The sequence below is a fragment of the Labrus mixtus genome, chromosome 14 (assembly GCF_963584025.1).
Source record: "Labrus mixtus chromosome 14, fLabMix1.1, whole genome shotgun sequence".
Taxonomy (NCBI): Eukaryota; Metazoa; Chordata; class Actinopteri; order Labriformes; family Labridae; genus Labrus; species Labrus mixtus.
The window spans coordinates 23954575-23969386 of NC_083625.1; the positions used below are offsets into that span (position 1 = coordinate 23954575).

General features: G+C 43.3%; 1 protein-coding gene across 1 annotated transcript in view; it reads left to right on the forward strand.

Annotated features, from left to right (window-relative positions):
• Nucleotides 1-11090, forward strand: part of med13a (mediator complex subunit 13a) — a 94813-nt gene extending 83723 nt beyond the window's left edge. Inside the window, exons 18-30 of the mRNA XM_061055894.1 lie at nt 69-292; nt 1205-1394; nt 1628-2030; nt 2302-2533; nt 3130-3321; nt 4103-4326; nt 5970-6112; nt 6216-6374; nt 7533-7721; nt 8107-8249; nt 8458-8622; nt 9309-9409; nt 9891-11090. Of these exons, the coding sequence (XP_060911877.1) occupies nt 69-292; nt 1205-1394; nt 1628-2030; nt 2302-2533; nt 3130-3321; nt 4103-4326; nt 5970-6112; nt 6216-6374; nt 7533-7721; nt 8107-8249; nt 8458-8622; nt 9309-9409; nt 9891-10023 (2498 nt within the window). The 3' untranslated portion in view covers nt 10024-11090. The remainder of the gene's footprint in view (nt 1-68; nt 293-1204; nt 1395-1627; nt 2031-2301; nt 2534-3129; nt 3322-4102; nt 4327-5969; nt 6113-6215; nt 6375-7532; nt 7722-8106; nt 8250-8457; nt 8623-9308; nt 9410-9890) is intronic.
• Nucleotides 11091-14812: the final 3722 nt, after the last annotated feature.

The window sequence follows — 14812 nt, forward strand, 5'->3', positions numbered from 1 at the left end:
GACACCTTAGCTCTTCTCAACACGCCTTCTCCTTTCCTCTTTCTCCTCCTTCCTCCTCTCTTCCTCAGGCACAGACGAGTCCCCAGAGCCCTTGCCCATCCCCACCTTCCTGGTGGGTTACGAGTACGACTTTGTGGTGCTGTCTCCGTTCGGTCTGCCCTACTGGGAGAAACTGCTGCTGGATCCTTTCGGCTCCCAGCGGGACGTCGGGTACCTGGTGGTTTGTCCTGACAACGAGGCTCTGCTCAGCGGTGCCAAAAGCTTCTTCCGTGACCTCACAGCTGTTTACGAGGTAGGAACTTTGAAGAAGGGTGCAAACACTTCAGCGTTGGTGCTATCCTAATATGACACTGATGCAGCACTCTTCTTCTCTGCTTTGGTGGTAAACTCTGAGAACTGTTCTTTAGATTTCTTCCTCCTGTGCTTATCTTTTGATATTCTTGCAAACTTTGAAGTTGATTCCTGGAATTCAAACACTTCCTTTGCCTAGAATGTATTCATCCTAAGCTAATGGTTGTGTAAGTCGATAAACAATAACATTAGATTTAATTAAGAACCATTTCACAAGATATTTCATAGCACTCCAATTATTTAAACTCCAGACTTTTCTTGTGTTTTATGATATGCTCATTTTTATTAGCATTGTTTAAAGTGCTTGCATAGCTATTTGTGCTTATTGTGATTTAATTTCCAAATGCACAATATCCCTAAACTTCTGCACAGACTACTTCAAGTTGGGTAATTTTTTTCTATTATGTTTACAATTTTAAATCAGCTAAAAAAGGACGCATGCTGGGGCGCCGGATAGCCTCGTGGTTATGTCATGCATCCCATATACGGACTCTATAGTCCTCTTCAAAGCAGTCGTGTGTTCTAATCCGACCTCTGCCCTTTGCTGCATGTCATCCCCCACTCTCTCTCCTCCTAACGTTTCCTGTCTCTCTTCAGCCATCCTATCCATTAAAGATTTATCTCCACATGCTGGAGATAGTCTTCATAGTTAGTTATGCAATTACAATATTTGTCTTTGAGTAATTCCTGATGGAAAATCAATTATTTATTCAATGTTCAAAGAAGAAGAATTACATTATCAATAAAAAAACACTTCAAGTGTGTCACTCCTTTACAAGAAATAACTATATAACTGCTCTAGATCACACATTCATTGTCTTTGCCGTTTTGCTTTACCCTTGTTTTTCTGCAGTCGTGTCGACTGGGTCAGCACCGGCCCATCTCCAAAGGTTACCCTGATGGCATCGTCCTCGTCGGTGGCAGCGGAGCCAAGAGCCTCGTGGATGAGCCCATCAGTGAATGGTTTCTAAAGGCTGCCAGCGGCAACAGCGACGCCTTCACTAAACTCAAACTCTATGCACAAGTGTGCCGCCACAACCTCGGTACGTGTCACTTACAGTCTGCCGGGTCACGGCTGCTGTTTTGATTGTCCACTTTTGACACCACTCTGTAAAGTTATGAAAAGGCTCGCTGGAGAGGGCCTTGACTGTGTGAGAGCGAGCTTTAATTCTCTGAAGGAGAAGGTGAAGTAGAAATGGTTTGAATAGAATGTGTTTTTATTTTTACCAGCCTTGTTCATTAATAAAAGTCTTTTGCTGTGCTTTCTCTTTTTTAGCTCCATACCTCGCTTCACAGCCATTGGACAGTTCCCTCCTCATGCAGCCCACTCCCCCAACCTCGTCCAGCCAGTCATCATCATCCACACAACTTTCTAACTCCACCTCCAGCACCGTCGGCTCGGTCAACTCTGCGGGCTCCTCGGTTTCCAGCGGCAACAGCGGATCCACAAACGGCTCTGCGTCATCCAACAGCCTGGTGACATCCTCGGGCCAGCCTGGCAGCGGGATGGCGTCTGCTAAGCCATCCTCGTTCCCCCCCTTTGGGAGCATGAACAGCCAGGGCCAGGGAGGAGCCCCCCAGAGCGGACAGCTGGGACAGCAAGCTGGTACTCAGAACACCGGCACCTCAGGGGACAACTCCAGCAGCCAGGCCCAGGGGCCCCCTGAGCCTCCTGAAAGGTACTTCAAGTCTGAACACAATCCATTAAAAACGGGAGGCCTTTGATCCTTTTTGTTTTAACTATATTTTCAAGTTGTTAATGTTGGGGATCTCTTTTCAGCAGGGAGTTTATTCCCTTCATGAAATAATGATAGACATGTTTAAGTTTATTCATTCTCTTAATGTTTATATTCTTAAAGCTGTGCACGCTGGAGTCTGACCGAAGAAGTATCTGAGGGAGGATAGGATGAGTTTTGAATTCTTTGTGTCCGTGTGATCTTATGTTCTCAGCACTTTGGAACGTGAAAAGATCGGCGTGCCCACAGACGGTGAGTCGCACGCCATCACGTATCCACCTGCCATCGTTGTTTACATCGTGGACCCCTTCAGCTATGAGGAGGCTGACGGCGGTCAGGGCCCGGTACCCGCCCACTCCAGTGTGTGGACGCTGGGTTTGCTACGCTGCTACCTTGAGATGCTTCAGTTCCTGCCCCCACATATCCGCAACTCTATCTCAGTACAGGTACGTGAAGATGCAGACCTTTTTTTTTAACATAAAGGAAGAAAATGCATGCAAGTTGATCGCTCCTCAGTGGTTATGAGATTAATGGTCATAGATAAGAAGTTTAATGTTCACGCCTCTGGTCAGTGCATCACTCTCCTCCCTCCTCCATCACGTGTACATCATAGTTGTTTAAATAACTTTGTTAAAGTCACAGGTCCTTTGCTATTCATTTTATTGTTTCTCTGTTTACAATGACAGAGCAGAGGAAGTTCAGTGGTTCATCTGATGAGATGAGATTTAACTGAGGGAGGCCTCTTGACTGTTCAGATGATCAGTGTTTTGAGGGGCAGCCCTGAGTTTAAAGGAGTTTGATTGTAATGCAGGGAACTGTGATAATGAACGTTATTGTAACTGTTAAATATTCAGTTAGACAACTAGATATTTAACATTTCCCTTTTCCCCCTTTTTTAATTCTCATTTTGCCCTTTTTCCAAATGTAGGAATATTTATCAGTTTTTCCTACATTTATTTACATTTGTAAACAAATTGCTATAGAAAGTATACGCTTGATTCCTTATGTCTAATATCAGTTTTTTTCTGTTTCTGTCCTTCAGATCGTCCCTTGCCAGTACCTCCTTCAGCCAGTGCGAGGTGAAGACCGTCACATCTACGCCCAGCACCTCAAGTCTCTCGCCTTCTCTGTTTTCGCTCAGTGCAGACGGCCACTGCCCACCTCCACCAACGTCAAGTCACTGACGGGCTTCGGCCCGGGGTTGGCCATCGACACAGCACTGAAGAGCCCCGAGGTGAATACAAATCTGACCCGAGTTTTACAAGTCACACTCTTAATGGCCTTGACAAAATCCTTCTGCAAATCAGAGAAAGTTGTTGCTCTAGTGGAAAGTATGCAGTTCAGCTCTTCAGCCAAACAGTCTCAGCGTCCTTTCAGGTGTTAGCATCAGCATGCTAGCGTTGTCCTCTGATCGATAGCCAAGCAAACAGAGCCTGACACTGTGGCCCTAGCAACAGCCTCTCGGTTGCTTTCAGCTCTCCCGCCAGACATGAACCTGACCCGGTGTGACCCAGCCTGTTGCCCCGGCTGTGTTCAGTCTGCCGCTTAAAGCAAAGAAGGCAAAGAGATAAAGACTTCTTAGTGCTAACCATCCTTGTAGTTTTTTCTGCTGGAACATGACCGAGGGAGCTCGTAACCTTCTGCTACTCCAGAGTTTTCTTTCCATTATCTGCTTGGCTAGCTCCCTGAAACTCCCGTAATGGGATCTTGACTCCAGGTTTAGACAAAGGGGTGCTTTAGATCAGGACCTCATTCTTGCAGCCAGTGCTACTGTTTCATTTGAACACATTTAAAAACCTTTGGACGGGACACTGGGAACAAGACAAAGGACAGGTTTGGTCATAAAGTCAACAAGGATGTGAACTGAGCTGTTATTAGTATCGAAAGCAAAGCTTTCCAGCAGCCAATCATGCAAGAACAACATTTTCACATCTGGAGCATGTCCATTTTTTTAAATGTATTTGTTCATTCATTCCTAACCTCATATCCTGACGTCTTCACTCTCCAACCTGCAGAGGCCCGAGTGTCTGCGTCTGTATACACCTCCGTTCATTCTGGCGCCAGTGAAGGACAAGCAGACGGAGCTCGGGGAGACGTTCGGGGAGGCGTCGCAGAAATACAACGTGCTGTTTGTAGGATACTGTCTGTCACATGACCAGCGCTGGCTCCTGGCTACGTGCACTGACCTGTATGGGGAACTCCTGGAGACCTGCATCATCAACATAGATGTTCCCAACAGGTACGACCTCCAACACCTGCTCAATATTCATACCTACGAGCGTCACTGTTCAACCTTCAGGGAGAGCACAGGCTAAAATAATAAACACAACGTCAAAAACCCAAACTACCTCACCGCAAAAAGACAATCCTCTTACAGACGTCTGTAACTGAAAACAGGAGAAAAGATTCATCCAAATAAAACTCTCCTTTACACCCGACCCGAACTGCTTCAAGAAACGAGTATTCTTACAAAACAGCTCAATAAACAAAACACTCAATATCTCTCTTGCGTCACGTCTGTCTCTTTGGAGGTGAGAGAGAAGGCTGGCGGCGTTCCAGCTTCCACAGCTCCCTTTTTAAAAATAGCGCCCTTAGCTACCCTCCAATAAGGAGCAGGCATGCAGCACCAGCTTCCGTCCTGGTGTGCACATTGTCAGCTTTTTCTCAATCATGGAGCAGCACAAACAAGAAAAGGAGCACAACGCCCCCAAAGGCAGATCCCATAAAAACATATATATGACTCACAGTCATAACACATGTCAAAAGAATTCCATCATTGCCTTTGCCTTAAAGTATGATGTCAAATCCAATACTGCTGGCATAATTTAGTGTCCTTACCTTATTAGTCTTTGAGAACTGATCACTGATTGGCCAGAAGTGCAACACTTATATAATAACTATATCATCAAGAATCTAACAAAGTAGTATCAGACATTGCTCTCTCTCTCTCTCTCTCTCTCTCTCTCTCTCTCTCTCTCTCTCTCTCTCTCTCTCTCTCTCTCTCTCTCTCTCTCTCTCTCTCTCTCTCTCTCTCTCTCTCTCTCTCTCTACTTTCTCTTGAGTTTGTGCAGCCAAATGACAGAGTCTCAGGTCCCAGAGTTGTGACTTTACTTCCTCCTTTAATCCCATTTTATTTTTTGACCTGTTTCCACCTTCTTCATCTAAGAAGCTCACTTTTCTGTTCAAAAACTTCAAATACATTTGAGGTTATTTACCTTTTTGTTAATAGAGCAGCATTAAAGCTACTGTGAGGAGTTTTTAACTGGTCATGGACCATGCTGCTGCCGGGTAAGTGTGGCAGAGATTCACAGTGAGGGACGTTTGAAAGTGAAAAGACAGCAGGGAGAGACTCTTCTTCTGAAGACACTTCCTACACATGTACAGGACCGGATCAGCAACAGATAAAAGGCCCTGCTTTGTCCGCAGTGAGTCAGGCTTTATGGAGTGAATCTGTCGTCTCCTAGCACATTGAAGTTACAAAGAGAAGCTTCATGTGACTGAGAGCTATGAATTGTTTCCTCTCTGGTTAGACTTAGTCGTACTCTGTCTCTATAAGTGTTGTGACAGCTACTTATATATCATTTAATCTGTCAACAAATGTGCGTAACCTTACTCAAAGGTGTGGGACAGCTGTCATCAGCCTTGGGAAAGTGTGTCTGCTTCTTATCAGCATCATGCTAGCTGTCAGATGACACTTGTCGCTCAAGTTCAAATTAAGCCCGAGTGTGAAGGCCCACGACTGTCAGTCAAGCACATGAACCCGCATGCCTGAGCAGAGGTTCACCTTCACTCTGTTAATTGGCTGATTAGGAACCTGACTCTTAAGTGTGTTTCTGAATGCTGTGAAATGTTTTAACGCGTGTGTCGATTCATGTTCCACAGGGCGCGGAGGAAAAAGGGCTCCGTGCGACGGTACGGCCTGCAGAAGCTGTGGGATTGGTGCTTGGGCCTGGTACAGATGACATCAGTCCCCTGGAGGGTGGTGATTGGCCGACTGGGCAGGATAGGACACGGAGAGTTAAAAGGTAAGAGGACTGTCATGCTCGCTGATGGATAACTTCAGTGTTTCTCCTCTCAGTGTGTCACTCTTTTATTCATCCCTGTGGCTCTCCTCTCTTGATGTTTCAGACTGGAGTATTCTGCTGAGCAGGAGGAACCTCCAGTCACTGAGTCGCCGTCTGAAGGAAATGTGTCGAATGTGTGGCATCTCCGCCTCCGATACTCCCAGCATCCTCAGCGTGTGCTTGGTTGCCATGGAGCCCCAGGGATCCTTTATCATCATGCCCGGTACAAAAGATTATATACACACTTGGAATCTTTTTTTGACTTACACTTCTCGTCTGAGTCACATTACTCTACTGAGAAGGCAGCGCTGAGGTGTGTCTGTGTGTGTGTGTGTGTGTCTGTGTGCGGGGATGTGTGTGTGTGTCTGAGGTCTTGATTGATGGCAGCAGCATATCACAATGCATGTCCCCTCCTTGTCCAGATCAGATTGATGGCAGGGAAGATCATGTACCTTTCGCTCATAAAGCACTACCTCTCAGATGGCCATTGATCTGAGCGCGGTGTGATGGAGAGGCAGATCAATGGGTTTATTTTGGGAAACGAGTGGGGGGGATTGTCGGTGCATCATAGCGGGATTGTGTTGAGCGATGCTGGGCCGAGGACATCTCCTTTCCTGATACGCTCTCCGAGCTGAAAGAGATTAGCACGGCTGTGTTAGCCTCAGATGACTGTGACTGGAGGGGGGGGTTTACATCACTGTAAGAGGGAATTTAAAAATGGAGAGGCTTGTTGGCACTGAATGTAACAGCTGTTCTACCATTTCAAATGTAATTTATTTTTTGATCATGAAGTACACATGCAGAATCCTACTGTGGGTTTAAATTATACAATCAACATTGTAAAGGAAACACATAGTAACAATTGAGCCCTTCCATTCAAGTCAAATGCTAATTAAACTCCCCCCTCCAGTGTATCCACTTCAAACTCCTCATTATCACCTACAAGGCACTCTACAACCTGCCCCCCCCCCCTTCTTTGTTTTGTTTTCACAGGGTTTTTTTTGTTTACATTTTTTCTTGTTAAGCGTCTATGAGTATTCAGAAAAGCACTTTAAAAATCGAATGCATTATTATTATTATTATTATTATTATTATCATTATTATCAATATTATTATTATTATTATTATTATTGCTACATTCAGTGATTTGTTCGTCATTATTCAGTTTCCTGTTTGATGTGAAAACACTTCCATGTTTGAGGACATCATTTGACTCAAAAGAGGAATACAACACATTTTAACTTTGGAGACTTTTCTCAGTAAGCGAGCAGGGAAAAGAGTTTCCTCATACTGGATAAAAGGATTCTGATTGAATTGACTTCTTCTCAATGTACTGTTTATTGACCTTCTCCCGCCCTCTCGTCTCTGTGCTCCTCTTCAGACTCCGTGTCGACGGGCTCAGTGTTTGGCCGCAGCACCACCCTGAACATGCAGACGTCCCAGCTGAACACCCCACAGGACACCTCCTGCACCCACATCCTGGTCTTCCCCACCTCCGCCTTCGTCCAGGTGTCCAGCTCCAATTACACCAACATCGACCCCAACATCGACATCCTCAACGCCACCACGGGTCAGCAGTGCTCCCTCATCTATCATGAAGTCGTTCTCTCCATTTGTTTTTAATTCAGTGTGGCTCAGCCTTTAACGTGCTCACTGATGTTAAAGGGAAATGCAGCAATTACAGAGTTTTCCCCTTTAATCTATTCTGTGTGTTTCAAAGGCCTTCCTGTTTTTACTCTCCGGTCTGTTTTTGTTAAAGTACGTGCTGAAATACTTAATGCATTTAGAGCACTTTCAGACGTCTGCAGCCTACTCCATTGTGCAAACATGTTTTAGGACTGAAGTCAGAAGCTTTGTCATTCAGTACTCAGTAGAAGAAGAGCATTGTAGCTACATTGTAATTCCTTTCAGGGCCACAGGGAGCTAATCAGTTAAAAATAACTCTTTCTCCTCAGATGATTCAGATGCTATCGGGATCTTTGCCCTGCTGGATCAGGAGAACGAGTTTGTGGACCCTGACATCATCAACATCTCGCCCAACACTTCACCTGTGCACTCCCCTGGCTCTCATTACCACCATGGAGGTGATGGCAGCAAGGTGAGTTAAATAGATCCCCCTCGTAGGTCATAGCGTGTGTATCGTATACCTGTTAGTTGTAAAAAGAAAACTAGCCTCTAATGAACATCAGTCTCCCGTTCCTTTGTTGTTAAATGAGTTTGGATGAAGCAACAACAGGTGATCCATTCTGTCAAAAAGAGGATGCATAGAAAAAACAATCTGACTTTGAGTATCTTCCTTGTTTCAGGGCCAGAGTACGGACCGTATGGAGTCTCATGAAGAGGTTCCTAACCTCCTGCAGCAGCCTCTCGCCCTGGGCTACTTTGTTTCCACGGCTAAAGCCGGCCCGCTACCCGACTGGTTCTGGTCAGCCTGTCCGCAGGCTCAGAACCAGTGTCCACTCTTCCTCAAGGTACCAGCAACCTTTTACATGTTCTCTTGATATGCTTTTTTTTTTTCTATTGCCACCTTGTAACTTCATAGCACAGTGGCGGGAAAGGAGGTTCTTTACATGGTTGAACAAGATAACATAGCCAGCTAAGGAAGGTGCATCAGGAGGAGAACAAAAAAACAAAATCCAGGGGTGTTCTTTCCTTTAGCATGCAGGAATACTATCACATTTTAAAGAGAAATGCTGTCAGAGCTGAGGTGCATTTTGGAGATGGAGAAGATTGTTCCATCACATATAGAGCTACAGCCAGCATCTGATTAGCTTAGCATGAAGCCTGAAATCAGGCAGAACCAGCACCTTGCCTTAAACCAGAGCACAGCATCCTGCCTGTGTTTCTGCTGATAGCCTGAAAGTTAGCTGTGCAAGAGAAGTCCAAGAAATAAGCACAACTGTCATTTAGAGAGATGATGAATAAGTAACAAAGTGATATCTTTGTCATTGCTTTGGCACGTGCAACAATCTTTTTTCTGTGTTTCTGTTACAAAAAAAAACAAAAACTTTTTGCACAGATATCCATTGTGTTTGGAGTTTAGCTCCAGACTCACTGCTTCTGTTCCTGCTCTGTAAAATAAGCTGTAATAATTGAGATGAGATGTACCGGTAATAAAAGGTTACTAACATGATTGTAATGTCCCTCCCTCTCTCAGGCCTCTTTGCACCTCCATGTGTCTTCAGTGCAATCAGATGAACTACTGCCCAGCAAACACTCCCACCCCCTCGACTCCAATCAGACCTCAGACGTACTCAGGTAAACAACCACACAGCACACATCTGAGTGGGACTTTGATTTTGAAACAAAGACCGAAAAAGCAAAGTCAATATCTCAATTTGAATCATTCTGCAAAACGTACTTTCACAGTTAGCCTCTAAAGAGTAAATACCATCCTTTGTTGCCTGTCTCAGTTTTTTTTTTTGGTCCCTCCACCATGCAGAGCTTCCTTGGCTCCCTTAGAAGGCCTCTTTTAGGAAACCTTGCCCTAATGATACTCTTAGTTTATAACTTTTGTTATTGTGTGCTATTTTAATTTGCCCCTTAAATCACTTTATAGCTGTGTTTTAGTGTCATGCATTAAAGATTGTGTTATTCTGATTAAATATAAAAGAACTGAAGACTGATCTACGTGCAGTTACACATGCTCCTTTATTGAAGTTCAGGAATGGATCATTTTGAAAAGCAGCTCATAAACAAGTGATGGAATAAATGCCTGTCTTCTGTGTGCCTGTGATAGATATGTGCTGGAGCAGTACAACGCCCTCTCCTGGCTGACATGTGACCCTGCAACACAGGACCGACGATCGTGTCTCCCCATTCACTTTGTGGTGCTCAACCAGCTGTACAACTTCATCATGAACATGTTGTAACCAACGTTCACAGGGAGAGGATGAGTAGGGAGGGGGGGGGGGAGTGTGTGTACGGTGCAGGGGAAACATTTTTCAGTGGAGAGGAAATCGACGACTCCGAAGGGTGTTTCATGGACACTGAAGAAAAACTGCAAGAACCAGACCACATCACAGAGCTGGATCCTGCTGCACCGAGACTGGATTTAGACGGCTGTTTTAAGCTGAGGCGGTCCTGTCCCCCCCCCCTTCCCCCTCCCCCTTATGGCTGTTACTGGAGGAGACAGTCCTGTCCCTGTGATTTTAGAGACGTGCACGTAGAGACAAGGGAATAAAGAAGACGGAGGAATAAATGAACGTGAGAGAATGACAGATTGGTTTTCATGATATGTAGCATGGCAGCACAGTCCCTGGCCAGTCTGTGTTGGAGAGAAGAGTCTATCTGCGGAAGAAAAGGGACATACGTGATCAAGGAAAAACTCAAGAATGGATCTTTAGGTTTTAAGATCGAAAGATTCCTTTTTATTCCTTTGGATGAAATAGTATCCAAAAGAAATGCCTGCATCTATCTTATTTATTGTAAGTTTTTAAATGTATAATTTGTCTTATTTCTTAACCTCTTTTATATATATATAAATATATATATATAAAAAATGGAGAAGGTTTATATCACCTTCTGGCTTTAAAGCAATTGGTCTAAGATATATGTAATCGTCTTAATTAAAAAAAACAACCAGGAAAAAAACAGAAAAATGAACTACGGTCCCAGTAGGTTGCTTTTAGAGTATTATTTTTTGTAATGGAGACAGAATATTTGTATTGTTACCATGTACAGAAGAGTCAGAGTGGAAAATTATGTTTTCATGCCTTTGAGCATGACGGACTTACAGCCAAGCTGTAGCTACAGAGGACTTGTACAGCAATGAACTTCACTGTGTTCAAATAAAGAGGTACATTGTTGTATATAATATTTTATACCACACATTTAGACACAAAAACCAAACGGCAATATATATAAATAATTATATATGGACGCCATGCCAGCAGCTGGTGGTGTGGCTTCTGTTTTAGGAATAAAGTGCGTCATCTTATTTCCCTGTGCTTGTGGTGTTTGAATTTTTTGGGAGGGGGTGTGCCTGATGTGCAATCGGACGAGAGGACCCAACAAGAGGAGGAGGAGGAGAAAAGAAAATAAGAGCAAGTGTGTGAAAGCAGTCGCCTCTACGGCAGACGTACTGTGACCTTTTCAGCACATCCGCTAGATCAGTGGTTCTCAACTGGTGGGTCGGGACCCAGAATAGGCTTTCAGTGGGCCTTGAATGTGTGCCTGGAAGAAAAATGCAGTCCAAACGTTTCGTTCAGTTACTCTGTTCTATCACACTGTGCAACATCTGAGGTCCAAACTGCACAATATTTCTTTAGATAAATCTGATTGAGTGAAAGAAAGTTGGGTTGAGTTTCAAGAAGGAGTAGTGGGTGGGTCCTGAGGCTCGAGCAGCTGATCACCACTGCTCTAGATTCTGATACATCTCCTGAATCTGTTGTATCTTTTAGCCCCACTTCTGATTGGTTCTGGATATATTTAGACCAAACCCATTTCACTTCAGAAAGTAAATGTGTGGTGTCAACGGACTTCGACCAGCTATGGACGGCTGCTTATTGGAGATGCTGTGACCCGTCTGGATGTGTCCTGTTTAGAGGGAAACTCAAACTATCGCTCTTTACATCGGATATTTGCCACGACTTGTTGGCTTGAAAACTTGACCATCATGTATTTGGTCTTCTCTTGAGTGTAGATAAATACATCCAATATTAAATAAAACCCTGAAAATTGAATGTCACTCCAGTGCCCATGTTTTCTTTTTGGAAAACTGTGGTAGTTTGCAGCTTCTACTTAACAGTAACTCTGCAGGCTTGTAACAACACTCAATTCAGAAGTGAGGAGAGCATTAAAATAATCCTGCATAACAATGGGAGTCAAATATCTTACTTGTAAATTGCCGAGCTGCCCTGGGGTCTTGTACGAGTCGTACTAGTAGCAGCTGGTAATTCATTCTTTTGAGATGTTTCTGCATTTTCCACGCTGTAAGCAGCCTTTGGATACACGGAGAAGTCCCGCTTTGTTCGCCTGCTCTCAAGAGCCCTGAAATACGAAGTGGAAGTCAAACTGACAACATGTAAGAGTCTACAATTTAAGAGACGATCTGTGAACAGTAGGAACTGATGGATGAATAATAAAGTTCAACCAACCATGCTAGAGCTGCAATGATGAATCACTGTATTGTTAAAATGATCAGCAGAATAATAATCTCCAAATATTCTAAATCATCAATGATTCCTTTTGATTCAAGCTTGTGATTTTTCAACACAATTAAGCGAAAAGTTTTCAGGTCCCAGCTTCTTTAATTTGTACGAACGAGTAAAATCTAAAATTTTGAGATAAAGTAGTACATTTACAAGAATAAAGTCATACAAATTTAAGAGAATAAAGTCGATAATTTAAGATATTAAATTCCTTAATTGATTTAAATTCTGCTATTGTTAAAGAGGACATATTCTCCACCTTTTCAAACAGTCTCCTGTGGTCTAAATGAAACATCTGTGCTGTGCTTTGGTCAAAATATAACATGAATCAAGCACCAGAGGAGGTTTGTGACCCTGTATAAACCAGCTCTCTCAAAATGCTTAGTTTTGGTGTGTGTGTCTCTTTAAATGCAATGAAACCCCCCCCCTGAGTTTTTCAGGTAGACATCACTCCTCTGTAGCAAGAATAAAAATGGCAGACCTGCGTAAAAGTTTTGTTCTAGGCTGGGGTGGAGTCCATGGGTGGAGATACCAGGGGAGGGGATGGTATTTTTTTTTACCAGAACCCCACTGTGACATCACAAACCGAGCATTTGAAACGGAGCATTTTTCTCTGTGTTGTAAGACTTATGCAGACCACAAACAAAGGACTGGATGGGTTTATTTCACATTTTGTGGGTCAGTATACACTCAGGTTACCCAAATATATGTTCACAAACAATGTAGAAGTGGATTTTTCATAATATGTCCCCTTTAAAATGATTATTCTCAAAGGTTGTATCGGTAGAGCAGCCATCCACATGTCGTGGAAAATGATGAATGAGGAACCCTCAAAGACATTTCTCTGCCACAAAAGAGACAATTTCCTCCAAGTCAGTGTGGTTCTTTCTTTGGGAAAGCCCCAGTTTACCACAGTGTCTTTTCAGAGTCCTGATACTCATGACAATGTGATGCTGATGTGCCAAAAGATGAAGTATTTTCTTATTTGTGAAACCTTCACTAAAGTGTAACTTCACAAGATGCTCCACGTTCCTCATTTTCGTTCAGGTGGCTGCTCTTCTGATACAGCTATAGACTAAAATAACTTTATTCTTGTGTATTTTGGACATTAATCTGGAAATCTCAGATGTCTTCCCCCTAATTGTGGCCCTAATACTCCTTTGTAAATTTAAAGATTTTATGATTTTGTCAATGAAAAGCGGGAAATAGTTTTTTTTAACTACGTTATATAGACTACGAAATAAAATATACTTTATAAATACTGTTACATTCACACAGAATAAGACCTTAGTCACAATCCTAGAGCACATGCTTGATTACAGTACATGTCAACTTTTGTTCAATGTGTTATTCAACTGTATGAATTACTGCATGATAACCAAATATATAAAGTAAGCCTCGGCGACCGGAAGGATCAGATACAAGAGGGTATTTACTCAGCACATTTTCAATTCATTATCAATAAAGTACGGAAGAGGATTAGGGCCAAATATGGGGAGCAAATAATTAGAGGAGGAAGTTCTTTTTTTTCCCCTATAATGTATATTTGAGAAAAAGTTAAAATGTGAAGATTGAAGTTTGAGAACGAAGTTGTAATAAAACTTTGTGAAGTTTCAATTTAGTTTTCGACATTTTGAGTTTTCACAACATTTATATTTTTGTCTGGAAGTGCATGAAGAAAAAAAAAACCTTCCTCCTCTCATAAATAAATGTTCTTCATTCATGTGCGCACACAAACTTCAGGCCACCCCTGCGCAACTAAGTGTCCAAGTTGGGCCACTCCAGTGCAAAAAGTCTGGACACGGCCCTGACCCAGAGATCTCCCAGTGCCCACTAATTAAGACCCCTACCAAAGTCTTTTATGTAACTGTCTGCTCTCTCCATATTGAGCAGGTAAAGTTGCTATACCAGCCATGACTCCTTTATGAAGCACACTTGCTTCCTGTTCAAAAGTATCAGTCCTAGTGGCGATTCTAGAGTCTCTTGGGGCCCTAGGCAAAAATCAATTGGGGGGCCCTCCAACCAGCGTTTATCATCTGGAGTGTCACTTTACTAATTTTCTTTTTTTCTCTTCTATAAACCAATAATTCCTCTTCATTTTTATTGGTTGACTTCTTTGACAAACTTTTGGTCTTTACAGCAATAACGCATGTAGCGTTTAGCAGGGAAAGAGAGTGAGTGCTGTCAGATGGGGCCCCCTAAGGGAGGTTTCCTACTGTTGTTGCAGAAAATGCACAATTTGGGCCACTGCTTTGGTTTAAATTTGTGAGCCCTCAGGGGCCCCCTGCAGGTAACTTGTCTTGCCTGTATCTAGTGAAAGGTGGTGTGAATTGTTGTTATTGGTTGTATTTTATGCATCACTTGATTACCCTTTTCTTTAACTCTGTCAGTCTGGTTCAGCTGCTGCAACTTTTACCCCCAGTAGTCACTAATTCAGTCCTGTAACTGAGAGGCATCATACTCATTCCCACGATGTGTCAGCACAGCCTGCAGACAGTCCGGGCTGCAG